Below are 21,043 nucleotides of genomic sequence, written 5' to 3'. Positions count from 1 at the left end.
GTTTCAGTTGTTATGTCTGCATGCAGCCATGCCAGCTTTAGCCATTAACTAGAACATTCCATCTCTCCAGGGAGCCAAGAACCAGGAATTACTTGAATGATGCAGTAACACCTCCCACCACACCACTGCCTGGGCACTGTGAGGGAGAAACCTGGAGGCAATACAGATCAGATTATCTATCAGTGCCTACAGAACCTTTGTACTAAACAGTTCACTGTTTTTAGCTTATTCCCCAAAACACAGTAAACTATTTACTTGGCCTGAATGCCCATCCACAGCATCTGTTGCCTCTGAACTATATCTGGATGCTTCTTAACAAAGTCTTCATCGTAAGGGAGCATGAACTCCCAACCTTTGTTTATTCTTGCCACAGACATGTTCTCTAGGAAGTCTTTCACATCTTCTGGGCAAAGCTAAAAGAAAAAGCAAAAGCATAAATACCACGGAAGTCAGTTTACACAGGACAGATGCAGCAGTGAGCAGTGTGCACGAGACAGGAGAGCTGGGCTGATTTGGTGTGTATGGAGCACCTCTGTGGGCACACACCCAGCTAAGTCAGAGATACTCATCCTGCTCTGCAGCACAACACTTTCACACACTGTTAAAAGCTCAGGACTTCAGAAAGCCGTGGTGATTAATCACCCCAGAGTCAAATCGCTCATGGCATGTTTTGCAAAGAAAAGGGAGTTTCCAAACTGAGATGAAAAGGCTCCATGGAGAAGAGAAGCATATTCTACAATGTTAATCTTATTTTAGAGCTGCAGGCCAGACATGCTGCACCTACACATGCCCACCTTTTATGCAGCACTGGTTCTTACATTCCAAAAATAGATGGTCTGTGCATATACTGACTCATATTTTATCATTTTAGTGCATTTAAAGAATTTGGGGTTTGTCCTTTTGACTTAATGTTTCTCATTCATTTGCCACTTTTAATACAATATTCAGGTGCCTGAGCTACTTCAAAGGTTTTAAGGTTTTACTCAATATTGTAGCTGGCAAATGCCAACAGAAGAGTTGCTCTTAAGACACCCAAAGCAGAGCAGCTACTGTGGGCTGTGTAAGCTGACCTTCAGTCAGCTCAATTCAAACTGTGCCCAGCTTTCCACTGAAACACAGGAGAGGACATGATGCATACCAGTGGCTCAGCTACAAGGCCAATCTTGGAGCTGTGGAAACTTGTGGGAGCTGCTCAGAATGTTTTTCTCTAGCAAGAGTATTATCTATACCTGTTCCAAATGGAGAGCAAAGCATGCACTGTGAGAGGAAAGATGTGCAGCAGTATCCACTATCTACACCCACACAATGCCCAACAACATTTGGCCGACTTATCACCACCTTTGGATTTAGGAAGAAAAGGAATCCACTCACTTTTGTAACTGCTGCCACTTCCTTTCTCACAACCCAGCGGTCCTGTGTGAACTTCCACATCTAGGAAGGGAACAAAAGAGGAAAATCTAATAACTGCATGTAGCAGTAGCTTTACTGAAGTTGTAGCAATGACTCTGTTCAATGATGTTACCACAAAAATAGAACCCCCATTCCTTTCAAGAATGTAGAAGTAAGTGATTCTCAGCTAGCTAGATGAAAAACATCTCCTGGCTCCTTCTGCCCTCAAACGGCCATGAACACAGGCCAAAAGCTTTGAGCACGGTGTGCCTTGGCAAACCTATGACTACAAAAGCTACCAGGAATCTCTTGAACTCAAACTCCATTTAGTTTCAAAACAAAACAATAAAAAAACCCAACAAAGCACTGCAGTGATGCTTCTGGGACCCCAGAAGTCACTTCTCCCATACCTCATCAACAGCCTAGAGACACTCTCCATGCACTCTTACCCAGGGGCCTGTGGAGGCTGACAACTGCTGCCCTTCAGCAGCACAGAGCCCCTACAAAGTGCCTGTTCCCTTCTTCCACCCCCACCACAGTCACTTACAGTTATGCCAAGATGTCCTGTCACTCACACCCTTGTCCCCAGGTAGGGGACAGCCAGGTGCTCTGCACAGCAGCTCCTGAGGTCCAAATCCTGAGAGGCACCTGCTGAGGGCAGGCTGACAGCCACAACACTGAACATGACCTTTCATTTCTTCCTGTCTCCATTTAAACAAGCTACAGCCTCTTTTACCCTGATGTTGTTAAGAATCCAAAATCTCATTACTGACAATTTCTTCCTGGCTTACAATGTCATCCATGCCTCCTTCTCTCCCATTCAGCTTCTCTGTGCCCACAAACAAACAAACCCAATCCACTCACTTTAGGGCACAGAGAATTTCTGTTTCAAAGCACAGGAAGTCCATAAATGTTTTTTGAACTTATTAATTACTTTACACAAATATATCTAGGGAAATAAAGTTCACTTTTTAAGCTAGAACACATCCACAGATGCCATACACCATTACATACTATTTCTGAGTCTTAAAACTATACATTTCTTTGTCTGAAAGCCAGAAACATTGATCCTTTCTATTTTCTAACATTTAAACTTTTTCTTTCTTGTAGTATTAATCAGGAAAATATTTGCCTTTAAGATCAACACAGATCCATTTCCCACGGACGGTATATTTGACATAATCCAAATGAAAATAAGGTATCTTTTCATCCTAAATATTAAACAGTATTCCTTACTTAACTGAGCACAATAATTCTGGTCCCTGAACTTTACACACTACGTGTCACCTAATCTGCTGTGTCCTAAACACCCGTGTCACTGGGTCACACCTGAATCCAGGTCTCCATATGGCAGTGTCTTGGGCAGACATCAAGAGACAAGGAAAAGTCAGTTTCAATCACCATCAGTTTGATCTTACAGTAGTACTGTAATACCCTTAAAGTCTCTTGCAGAACATTCTCCTGTTCAGAGCTAAAACTCATGAACAAATTCTGCAAAAATAGTCAGGTCTAACTGAAACAAATGAGAGCTGTGCACTCATCAGATTTGCTCTGGTGGGGTGGAAGTCATAAACTGATTATGAACTTCGGAACTTAATTCTTTCCATGGTTAGTGAAAACAAACACAATGCAGAGGTTGTTCCTTTTTGCTGTGGTTATGCGTGTGTTTAAAAGACCCATATTCATTTCAACTTCCATGTGCAGCTACTGCTCACAAAAGGTGCCTGGGAACAAAGTCCTTTCACTGATAAGCAGCCCTAGGGAATAAAGTCCTTTTTAAAGATCAACAGTGCATGCTCAGGGAGCACAAGGCTTACCCACACTGCCCTCCCGAGCCCTGAGTCCTGAGCCCATGGAAATAGAGCTGGAGAAACAAGCACTTCATTATCCAGACCTGGCTGTTCTGCAAGCCCCACATTGTGGGGGCAATGCGATAGTGCTCTACAGCGTGTGTTAGAAAGGGATGAATGCTGCTAATGACAGATGATCTGAACCTGCCAGGCAGACACAACGTGAGCCTACACCAACACTCCCACGGCAGACTTGTAACAGCACCTTCAGGATTAAAGCACAAACAACTTCCTTGCAGGAAACACCTCACTGCAGTAGAGCAGAAGAGTTTTGCAATGCCGTGACCTCCCAGGCAAGCTTCAGCTGTGTTTTCCTTTAAAAGCAGCACACACTTTTATACTTACAACAAAATCTCTCCCTCTACAGAGCACTTCTGCAGGAACTCCACTATGGGGACTAGAAGTATCTTTCGGGTACAGAACATCACTGTTAATTAAAAAGGAAGAGAAATTAGTTACTAGGTACTATAGAAAAATGGCATTAGTGAAGATTAACATAACAAACATGCCCTCCCTGTTCTGCAGTTAAATTATACCTTTATCCAAAGCGTGGTTTTCATTAAAGGCATTAACATTGGTGTAATTACACCACTGCAATTACACTAGTGCAGAAAGGCTTAGACCAGCAAAGCACAGCCTTGTAGCAAGCAGGTGTGTGCAACAGAGCTACAAGCTCTGCTTTGTTCTTGCAAAGCCTACCCTCCCTTGGATCCATGTAAACAAGACAAGAATGATCCTAAGAAGTGCTTAGGCTAACCTGGCATGCAGCCTTGAAGGCAGCATTTAGCCAAAATGCTGATGTACAGGCAAAACAGTTTTTTATTTCCTTCCCAGCAATCAAGGGTTTAACAGAACAATATTACAAAATGCCATACTTGAATCAACAGCCCCAAGACCAACATTACTCTGTGTCTGTGTCTTTGTCTGCTTGCAGGGCCAGCTGATGACACGTGTTACCAGGCTCTCCAAAGCCCCAGAGCAACTCAGGTTCATGATCTTGATCCTACCCAGGCCAAAGAAATGGGTGCCCAACTCTGTTCAAAGCTCTGATGTGTGCTGCTCTGTGCCCAAACACCTCATGCACTACAGATCCACACATCCTCCTCAGACTAACAGCAAAGAATCAGTTATAACCTGATTATCTGATTATCAATTACAACCTAAGAACAATCTCAATGCTAACATACTGTCTTTTAACTTGCTCCCAGCTTCCTCCTGTGACAGCTGGAGGGACAGCAGGGCTGCTGTAAAAGCTGGTCACATTGCTAATACAGGCCTGTACCACAATAGCTGAAACATCCTGCTGGCATACTTGGACTGGCAGCTGATACCATTCATCTCAACACAGCTATTCCAGAGACTGTAAATCTCTGCATGCAGGGCTCCACCCAGGTAAGAAAAAAAAAAATTTAAAAATCATACTGCATTTTAGATTTCAATTCCCAATAGGATGCTCTATCCTAATAAACAGGAAGATGAAACAGGCTCCAGCTCATGTGGTACACTCAATAACCCCCGTGCTTGATTTAATGGGGGTAGTTTTCAGCTGACAAGAGCAACATCCACTGATGAACAACAACAGGACTGCACAGAGATCCTTACAGGGCTGAATTTTGCTAAGAGGTACTATAGCTGACATTGGTTTAATTTTCTGTGTTTCTATTTGATGCTAATCTCTGGAAGAACTCAGAACACCTTTCTCACAAAAGAACATGAGCACGGACATCAAAAACCTGTCACAACTCAGATACACACAGAGATTACATCACTGCTCAGCCACAATCCCCCCTGGGACTGGAACTAAGGCATTATCCTTTCATGGCAACCCTTTGGATAGGGAATTCGCTGACTGCACTGAGATGCAGACAACACGAAACCAAAGGTTCCACCTGGGAGTTGGGAGCGCGGGCGTTTTGGGCCACGAGGGCGGGAACACAAAGCCCGGCCGGAGCGGTACCGGGGTGATGCCAGGGCGCTCCTGGGGCCATGTCGGGGTGGTCTCGGGGGGATGTCGGGGCGCTCCCGAGGGGATAACGGCACAGTCCCGGGGGGATGTCGGGGTGGTCCGGGGGGGATGTCAGGGCGGTCCCGAGGGGATAACGGCGCAATCCCGGGGGGATGTCGGGGTGGTCTCGGGGGGGATGTCAGGGCGGTCCCGGGGGGATGTCGGGGCGCTCCCGGGGGGATAACGGGGCGCTCCCGGGGGGATAACGGGGCGCTCCCGGGGGGATAACGGCGCGCTCCCGGGGGGATAACGGCGCGCTCCCGGGGGGATAACGGCGCGCTCCCGAGGGGATAACGGCGCGCTCCCGGGAGGATAACGCGCGCTCCCGGGGGGATAACGGCGCGCTCCCGGGGGGATAACGGCACAGTCCCGGGCGATAACGCGCGCTCCCGGTGATGCCCGGGCGATGCGGGGACAAAGCCGGCCGTACCTCTTCACCACCCAGTTTCCCTGGACCAGCAGCGCCACCTGCTGCACGCAGCGCAGCACGGCCGTGGGGTCGGTGCCCGGGCCCAGCAGACCCAGCAGGTTGGCGAACGGCATCACCTTCACTGCAAGGCAAGCACAGAGTCACAAACACCCTCACGCAGCCAGGAACGGCGATTCAGCGTGTGCACGGGCAAGGGTTTGTCTCGGGGAAAGAAATAAAGCCTTAGTTTTACCCTGCTATGCTGTAGGCGTCATCTGCTCTGAAAGTATCTGCTAGTGTTAGAGCAGAATTGGCTGCCTTAACTGTTCACAAATTAATGTATTAATAAAATAACAATTTAAAAAAAAAGTCTTTGGCAGTATCTATAAGTAGAGATACCTCACAAGGCAGGACACTCCTGAGGCAAAATCCTCAGGATTTGCTCTCATCAGAGAGTAATCCTAAAGAGACAAAATAAAATTCCTAGGTGACATTCATAAAGTGTGTAACATTAAAAACCTTCACAAAAAATGCCGATAGTTGCTGAATGTGTATCCAGAAAGCTATAATCAAATTAGAAATTTTTTCTAAGAGTAAACTGATGGCAAATATATCAAGAGTCAGATCAGCTGTCACTGCTCTTTTTAGGGAAAGGCTTGGGATTTAGATTCTTCAGAGAACCAGACAGCCAGTCTGTCTGGTGGGGTGACAGAACTGGTCATACAGGGGAAGGCACTTTATCTGAGGCAACTGAAGTCACAAAGTGAAGTGCAAATGTATTACAAAAGCTACAAACCATTCTTCATCAGGATCTTGATCTGATCAGCAAGGGGTAAAGTTCTCAGCTGGGCCATAGAAAGCACATTGCTTGGAGCCATTGGTTTCTCACTGCAGATAAACAGATTTGCAGCCCATGAAAAGGAGAATCCAGCCAATGTGGACTTTGAACATTATGTACAAACACTTACTTCTCTTCCTCTATGCTTGGAGGCATCAGCATCATTAAATATTCACTAGAAAAAAAGGAAACACATTCTTTAAAATGCTTGTCTTGGGACTTGCCAGGTTTAAGTACAGTAATTTCTCACTGAGAGTAAACCTGCTTGTGTCAATCTACAAAACAAACATCTGCCTGAAAAGCGCTCTCCCTTCCACTCCCACCTCCTCAGAGCTAGTAAAAGCTACTGACATCTGCTCAAAGTGAGAGTATGAGAGGTAAAGTGAGTCAGAATCCCAGCTCTTTTGTTACACCAAAGGTGTCCAAACAGAGGATCTGCACAAGGAAATACATTAAACACAGGTGCTCTGACAGCCATCAGCAGGGTCATACGAAACCCCACAGACAGAGAGCATCAGGCCAGCAAAAAGCAAAACTTCTGTCCCATCCATGCAATTACCAGGGTCTGTGAGAAAGAATCAAATCCAAAAGACTCTTCAGAACACCTATCACTGATTTACAAGAAAAACATACCAACACCTTTACCAGAGCCAGATTCTGCCACTTCACTATTAGTTGGGCCATGGGTGTCCCAGGTGACAGGGAAGCACTGACTGCATTATGGAAGGCTCCTGTAGAGCTGCAGTCACCAAGAAACAAACACAAACACTTTTCAAGTAGTTTCACTTGTCCCCACAAATCACAAAGGGAAGTTTTATAACATTTGCTAACAATGGAAGTTATTGGCTTCAGAGTATTAATTTATATTATCCAGAAAAAGTCTTCTGTTTTAATTTTCCTTTGCAGCATTTACAGTCCAAATAATGTAGGGCTGTTATAATGTACAAGAACCCTGAGTAAAAACAAGAGGTTTTAATCTCAAGGATATAGGGAAACAAAGCAACCTCAGTAAGATGAAGGCTAGTTTGTTTCTGTGTTTTTTAAATAATTCAACTTTTGTCATGAATAGGATTTTCAAAGAGCAGATTTTTAAAGAATATACCTACTTATTATTCTGAAAACAATCCCAACTAATTAATGCCATTTCTGTAGGAAACCAGCAAACCATTACCTGGGAGATTTAATTAATTCTGTGTTTTCAGCAAGGCCATGACCTTGACTAAATAAATACTGGCGCTCGTGTTCAGAACGGCTATCCTGGAAATAGGGAAAAAACAGAGTCATTATCACATACTGAAAATATACAAAATGCCAGAGAGCTGGATTTCTCATTTCAAACCATGACCACCCTGTCATCATTCCACCACTCAAGCGTTCCACCTCGCTACCTGATGCTCTGCTTTCACTTCCTTGTATGATGTTCATGGAATGTGGGAACATTTCCCTTGCTATGCCTTTGAAACGTCCTGACAGACATGCACAAGTCAGCCAAACAGGATTTCTCACACCTGACTGAATGGGTTACCCAAGTCTTTCACAAAATCCATGTTATAATCCACCACCCAAGTGACTCTTACACTCAGACCCCCCTCTTTATATTTGTTCAGCTCTCAGTTTTGAAGTGTGGAGACCCCAAAGCATTGTCCAGCAGGAGATACAGAGCACTTCAGGGCCTGTTCCAGCCTACAGACCTCCTCTTCATTCTTTTGACGATTCCCTGATCCCCATGGGCCCAGATTTAAAAACAGTTCTGGACCTGGCTGAGCCTTCAGGCCCAGTCAGCCTCCTCAGGAGCCAGCACACACCTACCTTCAAGCCATAATAATGTAGGTGAACCCAGTGCTCTTCTGCCTGTCTCTTCTGCAGGAACTCATAGGACTGAACACGTCGCTGCCGAGCTTGTTCGGTCTCAGGCCGGGAGAATCGAACCTAGAAGATTTGGGCATCATTCAAAACAGCCCTAAACCCTTGGAAAAAACCCATCTGCATTATTGATGTGGTGTATCAGTACCAAACTAGGGGCCCTAGCTCCAATGAATCACCTCTTGCTCCCAGTGCCATCTTTATGCCTGTGCAACAAGGGTGAGTTCACCTGGCCTCCCCCACCCAAGCCCAGGTCAGCAGGACTAGCTGAGGTTTGCTGTCCTTTCATTTCACTCTGAACTGTCAAGATTTATTGTGAACTGTTGCCTGAACCAGCATAAAAAGGAAAATGTGGACATACAGTAATTTGCTTAACATCATCTTCAGCTTCATCCTGGGATGAATCACCACCTGCCAGAAAACACAGAAATAAACACACAACTGCAGTGAAAGAGGCAAAGTCAGTCTGGGGGCCCATGCAGGAAGAAAGCACACTGGGAACTCCAAATGCATGAGCTCAACCCCAGCCTGCCAAACTATGCCATGTATGACAGCACCACACTGCTCCTGTGAAAGGACATCCTGTTGCCATGACCTCCCAGTGGCAGTGGGGACACAGTCCCCACCACCACCCTTTGTCACCACCCAGCACCTCCTATCCCTCTGCTAATCCCCCACACTGTGCTCATAAAAGCGTTTAGGTAAAAAAACCAAATTCAGTGAAACAATCTAAGAAATGGCCTAATAATGACTACGTTGTTAGAATAACACCTCCAGAACAGAATGACTCTTACCAGTCATATTATGGAGAGAACTTGTATCTCACCTCCCCTAAGAAAACACAATTGTGGAGAACTGACCTTCATTAGCAGCTTCTCTTTCTCGGTGTTTTGCATCAGCCTTGTCCAAGTAGGTGAAGCTTGGCCTCAGCTGAAGAATTCCATGTAGTGGAGTCAAGTGAAGTTCACCTGAAAAAGATAATTGCTGTTGGTTAAAATTTATTTTTTCCACTGCACAAGGACACAAGTTTTCATTATCTTCCTGTCTCCATAAAGCCACAGCTTCAATTGAGCATAAATATTTAATACAGCAAAATGTAAAAAAGGATTGAAGTGAAAAATTCATCCAGTGCTCAGGATTTCAAGGGACTATGAAAGACCAAGACCTGTTTCTGTTATTTTGCCTTTTGTGTTGAAACCAGATCTTGTAGAGAGCCACATTCTGCCACAGGCCTGACCCATAGTCCGGAAGACCCCTAGAAATAGTCAGCACTGAAAACAATCTACATATTGTCATCTCAAATGACCACCAGACTAAAACTCTGTGATGGCCTGGGCAGTCAAGAGAGGGACAAAAACTGCAGAACAGGAAAATGAGACAGACAAAACTAGATTAAGCAATATAAATAATAACGATAATTTCATGCTACAAGTGTGAATTATTTCAGGCCACCATGAACTGTTAAGATTCTGGAGGCATTTATAAACCCAGGGTGCTCTTCCATGATATTTACAGTTTTGCTAGACCTACTCAAGGTCTCTTGTGACACTGATAAGGGAAAATTTTTCTTTCTTTAAAGACCCATCAGTCAATTAAACCTGGGCCAAAAAAAACCCCATCAAATAGGTCTTATTTTAACACTGAAATGAAAATGTTGCCCTGATGGGAGGGTTAAATAAAAGAAACTTACCTTTTTTATAAACAGCAGCTGCATAGCGGGAAACATTACTGGCAGCTTGGGAAGAGCAGAAAGTTTGTTTGTCCATCAGCTTCCTGCAGACACAGGAGGGCAGTGAGATGGCATTCCACAGGCAATGTGGCATGCAGGTGTCACAAGTCTGAAAGCACCAATTCTCAAAATGGACTCTCAATAACTGCACCAGACAAATATCCATCACTTCTGTCTGCAAATCTGAATTCATGATCCATCCCAAAAAATGTAGGTTACTCTCAAGAATACTTGCTACAGAACAGTGTCCAAAGCAGCCCCTGTGACTGTACAGCCACTGGTGGACACACAGAAATCTATGCTCACCCCAAAAAGGAAAGGAAGGCAAAGAGACACCTACGAGGAATAGGTGCTTGTTTCATCTGTACATGTGCCATCCACGTTGAGAGCGATCTGCTCTCCCTTGCTGCGACAATAATTGGGATTCAAAGTATCAATGGCCATTTCGAGTTCAACCTAAAGAATAGCAGGGAAAGACAGCTAATTACCATGGCACAACCCCACACATATCAATTAAAACCCAACCCCACACTTTCTAACATTTTCACAGGTTTACAGCAAATTTAAGTACATAGCAGCATCATTCAAATCCACAGGACTAATCTCACACAGAGCTGATCAGCACATGGGTGATGATGGGCTTGGTACAGTGAGGTCATTTAAACAACAACCTGGAGAGAAATCAACTCCCATGTACACAGATGGGATCAGAAAAAGCAGAGTTCTTTAGGCAGCCCTGAAATACACATTCACTTTTCTGGATTCCTTCCATGACATTATCAGTCTAATTTACTTACCAGCACAGATCAGGTGCACAAGCAACCTCATTCAAGCCTCCCCATCACCAAGGAACCATTCAGAATCCTTTATAAAATGGATTTACTTTTAGTTTGGCTACCAAGAATACAAAGTAACTCTCTCCTCTTCAGAGGTAAAGCTCGATTCTGCTAACTCGAGACTGCAGCACTCAGCACTGACTTCAGTTACTCCTGCCTTTCACTTGTCAGAGCACTGTAACAAGCTCCAAATCTTTAATTATAAGAACTATTCCCCCCCACATCAACTTCAAATTTAAGACCAATGTCCAAAAATAAGCATACTCCTGCATAATATTTCTATTTATGTACTATGACAATACAGAGCATATTCTTCTTCAGGGTGTGTCAAAGCCCTTATAAATTTGTGTATCACAGCTACCATCTTATTTTTTCTTTCCCTTTATGTTATTCATAAACTGAACTAGTTTCAAGTCCCTGGATGAGACAGCAGATTTACAAAGGTTTACACAGGGCTTACAGTGCAAATGTTTGCTGAATTTAATAAAAGACTTCATGAACACAACATGCATTCAAACTCCAAAGTTCACCAAAGCACTTCCGTTAACCATTTCCCAGAATGAAATTCTAGTAACATAGAAATCTACTGCTGCAGTTTTAAAGTAAGATACTGTAAAATATTAGCCAGAGTTCTGGGATACATTTGCAAGCAAGTGCAATGATTGTGGTTTTGGCTATACTTTACCTGTACTGCCCCTGTGATTTCAAAAGGACTCCTGATGATTCACTGCCAGGCGAGAGAGAAATCAAGACTTGCACTGACACCGAAACAGAGGATGGCTCCAAGGCTCAATCCTTCTTCGACCCTTCTCTGAATACTGTAAAGACCTTTTCATTCAAGCTCTTTTCACACAAGCATCCGCAGACTGAATTACTATTAGTAACTATGTTTCCCTGAGTGATTCTGTTTTCTGTTAAAATAGTGGCTTTCCCACCATGATTTACAAACTTCTATTCCAAACTCTACCTTACAGACACAGTAAAAGACTCTTCATACCTTCAAGCACAGAGATCTGGTCCTGCAAGTAGCTGCATGGCTAGAACAGCTCAACAGCATAATCTGCTTTTCTTAAGTACATTCTGCACATCATAAAAAAACCTTTTACAGACTGGACTCAAATAATGACCAACCTTTTGCTGCTTTGGTTTTATCTTTGCTGACAAATGTGTAACATCATCGTAGGTCATGGAAGCCGGGCGAATGGGATACTGGAAAACAGATCATTTCATACATCCCTCTTCTTTTAAAGATCAAAGAATTTCACAGAAATTAACTCAATTTCCCCTGTTCCCTCACATGAAGATCCACTTGCCAGATCTCAGAGACAAGACACCAAGAACTGACAGATTTGTGAGTCATCAGGGGATTTAGAAGCACGACCTAGAAAGTCTGTTGTTTTCCTCACAGCCCTCTGCTTTTATCACTTCACAGCCCCCTTCCTGCCCCTCACACACCACAATAACCTGTAACACACTAGTCCAGCAGAAAAAGAAAACCTTATCCCTCAGCATTAACTCTCAGTAGAGTTATCAGAAGTAAAATATCTGTGGGTATACAAGTAAATGTTACCTTAGAAAGTACAAGTCACATTGCTGATCAAGAGAGCAGACCCAGGTTTAGCTCCATGGGTCTCTGTTCTGACCTCTAGGAATGCTGAGAGGACAGTGAGGTATCCCAATGAGATCTCCCAGCCACAGCAGCATCCTGCTAAAGCTGCCAGGATAACACCCACAGACACCACCACCAACCAGCCTCACTCCTGCCTCCAAACTGAGACCCAAACAGGTTCTCTATATCCAAGACCTTGGCAGACTGAAGCATTAAGTTGCGCTCATTGCATTTATTTTAAACAAATTATCACTGTATAAAAGTTAACTGAAATACCTGAAACAGATAGAGCTTCTCCAGTAGACTTCTGGCCAGGAACACGTCAATCTAAAAAGCAAAATAAAAAACTTTCATCAGATGCCAACTGTAATAAAAGTATAACCCTTAGAGCTCAAATACTGACAACATTAATTTTTCATTATGAACTCTAACATAAAATAGATTCGTGACTCTCCTGTCAAAAGTTTCCTTTCTCCTGACTTTGACATGAAATTCTGCAGCTGGCCTTTTTAAAAACCAAACCTAAAAATCCCACTACAAAGAGGCAGCAGAGAGCAGCTCTAGCTGTGTTTCTCCTCTCTAAGGAAACTTGGCAAACAAATGTGAAAGAGGAATTTTTTTCCTCCAAGGATCTGAAGCAAATCTGTTATCACAATTATAGAAAGAGGAGGAAGTTCTCAGTTTGGCAGTGCGACTGAAAGGTAAGTTCCTTACTGGTATTTTGGCATAAAATCTTCCTAAATTAGACAAGAGACACCCACATCCTCAAGCTGGTTCAATACTTGCATTTGGCCATCAGAACTGAAAATGCACAGATGTTTCATGAATAAGACATATGGAAGCTGCCATTTCTGTCAGGAGATACACTCCTGACAATTGCCACTCCTTTTCTCATGGCTTTTCACCTCTATGGATTTGCCCTTCCTTGTGCTTCTGGTGTGTAAACTCACATATCAAGTGACAAGACACTGTGGCTATCTCTTGGGACACAACAGTCCTTTAAAGAAGTCCCAGACTCAGAACACAACTCCTTACTTCAGCAGAAGGCATGAACACTGTAGATTCATGTTTAACAGATCATCAAAGTCATTCCAATTTTTTCAGCTCACATGCAATGGAGTTCACTAGAAGCACACAACGGTAGAAGCAAATTCCCCCCACTCTCTCTTCTGCCATGGACAGATTACGAAGGGTGAAAAACCTCAGCTGCATCTGCTAACATGGACAAGACTATTCTGACAAAACAGATACCATGAGCCATACCCTGGCCCACACAACAAAATTCCTTGTACAACCCCAGCCACCGGTTATAAGACAGCTACTGATGTTGATGACACATTGTTTCAGCAATGCAGGAATACTTGGAACTGTAGTAATAAAAAAAATTAAAAAATTCTCATGTACAATCACTGTTGCCACAATGCACTTTTACCTCTTGTATAATTGGATCATCTTCTTCATTTGCCATGCTAGGATAAAACAAAGCTTTTTCTTGGTTGATTCCTTGGCACAATCTGAAAGAAAACAGGAATGTCATATGAATCATTTCATCTGTGTCACACACCACATGCAGCCTACAGCATTGTTCAAGTTAACTTGGCTCCTTTCAGTGATAATCTGTTTAGTCTGTATTTTGGAGGAATGTGTTTGCATGAAAAGGTCCCTAATACTCAACAATCTTGACCAAAGGTGACAAAATTGTGGAGACGAGCAAATGTCTCAAAAACAGGTAAACTGCTATAACTTCTGTGAAAGCTGCAGTTAGTAAGAAAGCCCTGACCTAGTACCCCAAGGAGGGAAAGACTGCCTTTTGCACTTGCATAAAATGTATCTCTTCTACGCTGTGTAACAGTACACACAGGGAGCAGCAGTTTTCCAGCCACAAGTGGCCCTGCAGGGTCACTCACTGGGATATTCCAGTCTGGAATACCCTGACTTTGATTTCAGTCCCTGACAAGCTGCAGCCTTGTCTCCTGACCTGCCACTCTTCAGACTGTACTGCTAAATGAGAGCTCCAGAACACACTGCTCAGCCTTTCCTGGAGTCCTCTGAAACCAGCAGAACAGCAGATTTTTCTTCATAACTACACAAACTCCAATGAAAATAAGACTCTGATATTAACTGAGGACTGGATACTCTGGAACAAAAGGTCATTATGTTCAATCCATTGCTGGAGTCAGTGTTGTGCCTGGTTCAGACCTCTGAATAAAAAATGATCTCTCAGCTAAATCAACAACAGTTTTTCCCTGCTGAAATCAAACAAAAGGATTGACAAATTATTCAGGATGCCACTGCAACAATGTTATGTTAATCAGCCAGTACTGGTCAAGATAGGCATAAGAAAATAAGACCTCTCACAAACTGACCAAGGAAAGTTTTAGCAACATAGATGATTAGCCAAAGAAACAAGATCTGTCTTCAGGAACTTTCCCTCATTGTGTCCTTACTCCTTGAGGACACCTTGCTTCTTTGCTGGACCTCCCATGGAGGAAGAAAAGGAGAAACAAGCAGCATCCAGGATCAGCTGGGAACCAAGCAGTTGGGAAAGAAGGAACCCAGCATCCATGTTACATCTAGAACAACGGCATTTTTTTCAAATACTCAAGCCACCACACAATTTAGGCAGCTCAGTATATTTCAGTTGACATACAGGCTTCTCAAATATCACACTAATGTACACATAGGTATCTAAGAAACCTTTCAGAGAGGCTAGACATTCTGGATACAACTGTTATTAACATCCATTCAGGCTTATAGTGTTTCTGCCATTCCACCAAGAAATATAATTCCGTATTTTTCACTTACAGACTCTCTGCTACCAAAAAAGTGCCCCTCCCAATTCTGAGCTGGCATTTTCCATTCCTTTATGCACCAGCATGTCCCAGGCTCTTTGTACCATACATATGTATTTAAAAATTTAGGCCTCAGTATTTCAGATTACTATCTGAAGTAATGTCGTAGAAATGCAAAACACCTTCACAGCAAAAAGCCAGTACCTTAACCACAGGCTGGACTGTGAGCAAAACCATGAATATGTGATATCTGACTGATATCAGTGTTTTTATGTGATCAGGCACCCAGTTCCTCCCAGAAATACATGCTAATATGTTTTTAAAAAATAAGGTTTGTCAGTTCCTTTTTTGCTTTCCCCACTCATGTCCCCGGGTGGCCCAACACCTGACAGCTCTGCAGACATGGAACAACTGCAGCTTGCACTCAGCTCAGAGCTGATGGTGGGAGGACATGTGGTAACACCCAAAAGGTGGGACACTTGGGTCCAAACCCTCCTTCTTCACACCCCTGAGAGAACCAGGAAACACCCTTCCCTTCCTGACAGCCTGCATGCCAAGTATCTGCTAGGCTGGTTCTCTTCTGAGAGTTATTTCACTTCCGAGAAGAGAAAACCCTCCTGGACTAACAGGGACAGAGAAACTCAGCCTGAAGAACCTGGTCTCTGGCCCCTCACTGAACACTGCCTATGCAATTATACACAAAATCTCCTTGGGAATCCACCTGTCACTACTCAGGGGAAATGCTGCATTACAAAAACTACATTTTTCTCTTAGTCCTGTAAAGACAAAGCATGACTACAGATACTTTTACTGGAAAATGAGACTGACACATCTATAAATAGGAAGCAGTGTGTCCCAATACAACTTATAATACTCATGCAACCAGAAGAAATCCTCTGAATCAGAATGAAGGCATGCAGAAACAATGTTTGATATATACATACGTAGTGTTATTCCTCACTTCTCATATACATATATTTATGATACCACAAGAGTTACAGAATGGAATCAAACATTAAGAGACAGTAAACATGGTCAGCAGGTTTTGGTAGAACCTTTTTGTTTTAAGGACTTTCCTTTAAGGTGCAAATCAAAGTATAATGTGAGTTATCAACTAGCAGAAGGGCAAGAGATATAAATCTTCTAACTTCTCCTGCAAAGTGACCAATGCAAGGACCAATCCACGAAATGGCTCTTTAGCTGCCCATAACACCGTCAATGTAGAACCAGTGAAGAAAAATTTTGTGGTTAAAGAACTGTAAAAATGAGTGATGAAGCAACTGAATCCTGCATCTCCTTCTGAGCTTAGAAGGGCACTTGAGTATTAGAAATTTAATTTTATTTTACTACCAAAGACTTAAATGTAACTGCAAGAAGGTAAATTGCAAACCTGCACATCATTTGACACACATACTTTTAGTCAGGCCTGCAAGAAATGCTCCAGTATTTTATTTTTACCTAAATTTGTCAGTAATAATAGACCCCCAAAGTGCTAACACTGAAACCTGATATATTCTTCATATAATCATGCAGTGACAAAGAAAGGCCAACAACTCCTTCTGGATCAGTGCCTGAAAGTATAAATGCTGAAACAGCACCGTGGGAAAAGTGCCATTTCCTGAATCAGAACCACAACTACCTCTGGCACCCGGCCTCCTCTAGAAGGGGCTCTGAGCAACTCTCTAGATCAGGGTGGCCCATGGCACATAGTAAAATGGAATCTGCAAAAACAAGCTGAAGCACCTTCCATACATTTATGGCAATTATCATTTTGACCCAATTACTTGCTTCATTTTCTCCTCGCCTGCAAGCAGCTTTGCACAGTCATCTTCTGGCAGTGAACCCAAGAGGGCTCCTCTGCACCAGGACCTCTCTCTGGAGGTGATGTCACCGAAGCAAACCTTTGGGGTTTAACAGATTATGCATCAAGCACAAGCCTTTCTTCAGCACCTCACCCCGTGTGCAGCACGGGACGTGCCAGGCCGGGGCTGCCGGGGGCAGGGTCACTCCCGCCGCCGTGTGACACCCCCGGCAGGTCGCGGTGCCCGAGCCGCGCTCCCCGCGGGCAGCGCTCCCGCCGGAGCCCCTGGCGCCCGCCCCTCCCGACACAGCAGCCAGGCAGGGCAGGGCAGGGGAAAGGGGAAAGGGGAAAGGGGAAAGGGGAAAGGGGAAAGGCCACAGCGACCGCCCGGGCCGCCCTGACCGCGGGGACGCAGCGGATCCCCCCGGGCGGGACGGCTGGGCTGGGCTGCGGCCCCGCAGAGCCGGTGCCACGCAGGGGCAGCCGCTGCACTTCGGGGCGAGTGCGCCGAGTCCTGCCCGGGGAAGGGGCTGCGGGCCCGGTAGGACCGGCGGGGCCGCCGCTCGCAGCCCCCAGAGGACCGGCCGGCAACCCCCGGTGCTGCTGCGGCCGGACCCGGCCCGGCCCCCAAGCGCCCCGGCCCGTGCCGGGTCCTGTCAGGGCGCTGCGGCCTCGCGGCCCCGCGGTGCCGAGTCCTCGCAGTCTCGGCTCCGCCGTCCTCCCCGGACGGGCACAGCCCACCCCAGCCCAGGCCGCGCTCCTCCCTCGCCACCACCCGCAGGGTCCCTGGCGCCGGGGCGGCCCCGGGAGGCGCAAAAGCAGCGCGGCCCCGCGTACCTGCGTGCGGGCCGGGCGGCGGCGGCGGCGCCGCTCCCCCGCTCCCCGTGTCGGTGGGGCCGCGGTCAGGCAGCCGCCATGTTGGTGGCCCCCGGGCCGGCACGTGGGGACGCGGCGCCTCCTCCTACCCACAATGCTCTGCGGGCCGCCGCCGCCGCCAGGGGGCGAGGGCGCTGCCCGCGGCGCAAAAAAAACCAAGGCTGGCAGCGGTGGGATTCGAACCCACGCCCCCGAAGAGACTGGAGCCTTAATCCAGCGCCTTAGACCGCTCGGCCACGCTACCGCCACGGTACCTTTGCTTTTTGGCAAGACTTTTATTCCATACTGGTTTGGCCCCGTCTTTCCCATCCTTCTTCTTCCCCAGCAACCGCTCTGTCCACACACCCCCTCTACCCAAAAAATAAAATGCGGGGAGGTCCTTTTCAGCCCGTTCCCGAGCAGCGGCACTTGGAGCTGCGCGATGCACCCAGGGACGGACGGGCGGGAGCTGTGCCCGAGCCCTCCGCGCCGCGCCCGCTGCCACGTGGATGCCACGGAGCAGCACAGCCGCCTGCGCCGTGCGTGTGGCACCGCCCGAGCACCCCCTCTGAAAGCCTAAAAAGAGTTCTAAATTCTAACTGTCCGTTGCAAAGCCAGAGCTCCCTGAATTTGCAAAGTCAAAAGTCAGCAGTTTATGGCTGGGGGGTTGTTCTTTTGCGTATAGCACAGGGACCTGCACGGCAGTAGTCAGTACACCTGTGCAAATGGATGGTAGCACACCTCGGCTGCTGGTGCTCCATGAACGTGCCTCTGGAAGTCTCTGGTCGCATTTTGCCTGAAAGTCTGGTGAGTTTTCTCAAAGAATGAATCTTATTTTCACCACTTAATTACAACTGAAGGGTTGTATTTTGACGAAGAAGCTCCAGCTTCTCTATGGTAAGGCCACAAAGCCTTAATGCAGCATGATTTAATTCTGTCCTTGTGGCAGCTCATTTAAATAGGATAGAGAAAAGAAACCTGCGGGAGCCCTGCTGACAGCATCATTCAACCCTTTCCCCTGGCACCTCCCACAGCCTGTCCCTGCAGCACCCGGTGGTGCCAGCTCTCTTTCCAGGGAGCTGCTGAAATGGAAGCAGGGAATGGTTTTGTTGGGGTTGGAAGTGTCTAAAAAATGTCTGATAGTCCAACCACTGCAGTGAAGAGGGACATCTTCAACCAGATCAGGTAGCTCAGAGCCCTGTCCAACCTGACCTTGAATGTTTACAGGGATAAGGCATCCACCACCCCTCAGTGCAACCTTGTGCCAGCGTTGCAGCACTCTCATTGTGAGAGGCTGCAGCATGGCACAGTCTTGCTAAAAATTGCATTCACTGCCTACAATTACTGAGGAATAACAGCATACACATCTAAATATGAATAAACTCCTCTAGTGCTGCTGAAGTTTCACACCCTCAGTTCAGTGCCTTTCCAGGATATGGGGCTTTTTAAGAACAGAGCAGCAGGAGAGGTTCAGGGAGGAGAGAGGGCAGGCAGACCTGAACTGGCGTCACACAGGAAATCACCTGTAACCTGCTCAGGCAGAAAAGTTTTGGCAAAGAGTCAGTTTTAACAGTCTCCAAGCCTGTGTGTGTGTGCAGGAGGCTGCGTAGCACACTCATTAAAAACTGTTCCTTTCTGTGTGGGATGCTCAGTCCCACAGGTGCTTTTGCCTAGGCAGTGCAAGGAACTAACACCCTCCTGAAAAGTGCTTTTCTGCCCTGAGCTCAGCCTCTGTCCTCGAAATGTTTCTGTGCCTAGCCACAGAGACATTTCTCCTGTGTACCCAAGATTATTCACATCAGCCACGTGGGAAGCAGACAGGGGCTAAGAGCACAGGCTGTCCCTCAGGGGTGGCAGCTGGGTCACCAGATTTTTCATTTTACCTGTGCAACATCAGTTATAATGGCAGGATCATTTCCAAATTAAAAAATAATTAATGTGAGGAGAACTCAAAATATAGGACAAGCTACCAGCCTCATTACTTTGTTTTCTGGCACAGGATAGCCAAAGAATAGCAAGGACCCACATACACTGGAGTATGTCAGACTCCCAGACTAAGGGCAAGGCCCAGTAGCTACAAAGCCCTGAGCTGTCCCCACACAGGAGTTAAGTCCATCAGCAGGAGCAACTGAGAGATATCCCTGAAGTTAAACCTGAAAATACCCTGACTCACCCATGGCAACACTGCCCTGCATCCGTCCTGAGAGGGTCAAATGAAATTCTGCCTCTCCAAATTCAGATGACAAGTCCTGACTTGACCCATCATAACTACACCTGGCTCTGTCAGCACTCATTCTACTCTGAGTGAAATTGTATCTGTGGGGAAGAGAACGAGATTCAAATCAGTCCCACAGACCAGTAATTAGGAAAAAGGCAATATACTTATTTACACTTTATAAGCTGTAAGAGTTTGCTGTCTCCATGGTTTCTGAAGAATGCTATTCTTACTTTGTTACATTTGCCAAACACTCCATCTCTGTGACAGCAGCTATATCTAAAAACTCCAAAGGCTATAAAGCTAGAGCAGTGCCAAATTTCACCATTTTTCAACTTAGTGATTCCACAATGCAGAGGCCCAGATGGCGCTTTTTTGTTAGGAAATTCTGCTATTTCACAGTGCCTTTTCTAGAAGGTAATTTCACATTGTTTAAACTACACAGGTATAAGAAGTTCCACCTGTCTAAATAAAACAATAAAAAGGCAACACTAAGAGCTCCATTTTTAACAGTTTGAAAGAGCCTGTATCAAACAGATTATTCTGGCACAAAAAGGGAAATAAATAATAGCAAGATGACAGTGTATCATTAGATGTTGTATCCCACCTGAAATCATTGAGCCCAAGAATTTCCAGCCCATTCTCAGGACTAAACAAAAGCTAAAGGCATAGGGAGGCCTCTGTAGCACCCTGAAAATAAGCTTTCCTGTCCTTATATTTTATCCTCATTGGCTACAGACATATGTAATTACGTGTGCAATCAATTGCAAATCAGAGAGCACATCAACCATTTTGTTTTCTAGAGGAAAACAGATAATTTCCTCCCAGTTAGTTACATCTGACTGTTGAAAG

At 45.4% G+C, this 21,043-nt stretch overlaps 1 protein-coding gene and 1 non-coding gene across 6 annotated transcripts in view; both read right to left on the bottom strand.

Moving 5' to 3' along the window:
* Positions 1–18,111, bottom strand: part of POLR3E (RNA polymerase III subunit E) — a 28,654-nt gene extending 10,543 nt beyond the window's left edge. The window contains exons 1-16 of one of the 5 annotated variants that reach the window (XR_012058272.1): positions 17,959–18,111; positions 13,961–14,042; positions 12,805–12,855; positions 12,051–12,128; positions 10,424–10,539; positions 10,045–10,127; positions 9,215–9,322; positions 8,716–8,765; positions 8,301–8,420; positions 7,663–7,748; positions 6,622–6,666; positions 6,450–6,541; positions 5,675–5,795; positions 3,585–3,666; positions 1,372–1,431; positions 256–413 (exon numbers count right to left, since the gene is read on the bottom strand). Coding sequence is in view for 4 of the 5 variants with exons in the window: in XM_030284621.4 (XP_030140481.3) it covers positions 256–413; positions 1,372–1,431; positions 3,585–3,666; positions 5,675–5,795; positions 6,450–6,541; positions 6,622–6,666; positions 7,663–7,748; positions 8,301–8,420; positions 8,716–8,765; positions 9,215–9,322; positions 10,045–10,127; positions 10,424–10,539; positions 12,051–12,128; positions 12,805–12,855; positions 13,961–13,996 (1,286 nt within the window). In the remaining variant the exon portion in view is untranslated. Of the gene's footprint in view, positions 1–255; positions 414–1,371; positions 1,432–3,584; positions 3,667–5,674; positions 5,796–6,449; positions 6,542–6,621; positions 6,667–7,662; positions 7,749–8,300; positions 8,421–8,715; positions 8,766–9,214; positions 9,323–10,044; positions 10,128–10,423; positions 10,540–10,880; positions 10,948–11,604; positions 11,738–12,050; positions 12,129–12,804; positions 12,858–13,960; positions 14,043–17,958 lie in introns of those variants that run through there. The other 4 variants (XM_030284621.4, XM_030284622.4, XM_072935667.1 and 1 more) reach the window with 4 other exon arrangements.
* Positions 18,112–18,159: 48 nt separating this feature from the next.
* TRNAL-AAG (transfer RNA leucine (anticodon AAG)) lies at positions 18,160–18,241 on the bottom strand. The gene has a single exon. It is a non-coding gene; the product is annotated as a tRNA-Leu (tRNA).
* Between the last annotated feature and the right edge of the window lie 2,802 nt (positions 18,242–21,043).

The sequence above is a fragment of the Taeniopygia guttata genome, chromosome 14, assembly GCF_048771995.1.
Source record: "Taeniopygia guttata chromosome 14, bTaeGut7.mat, whole genome shotgun sequence".
NCBI classification, from domain to species: Eukaryota; Metazoa; Chordata; class Aves; order Passeriformes; family Estrildidae; genus Taeniopygia; species Taeniopygia guttata.
This window is presented reverse-complemented; position numbering and strand designations above follow the sequence as displayed.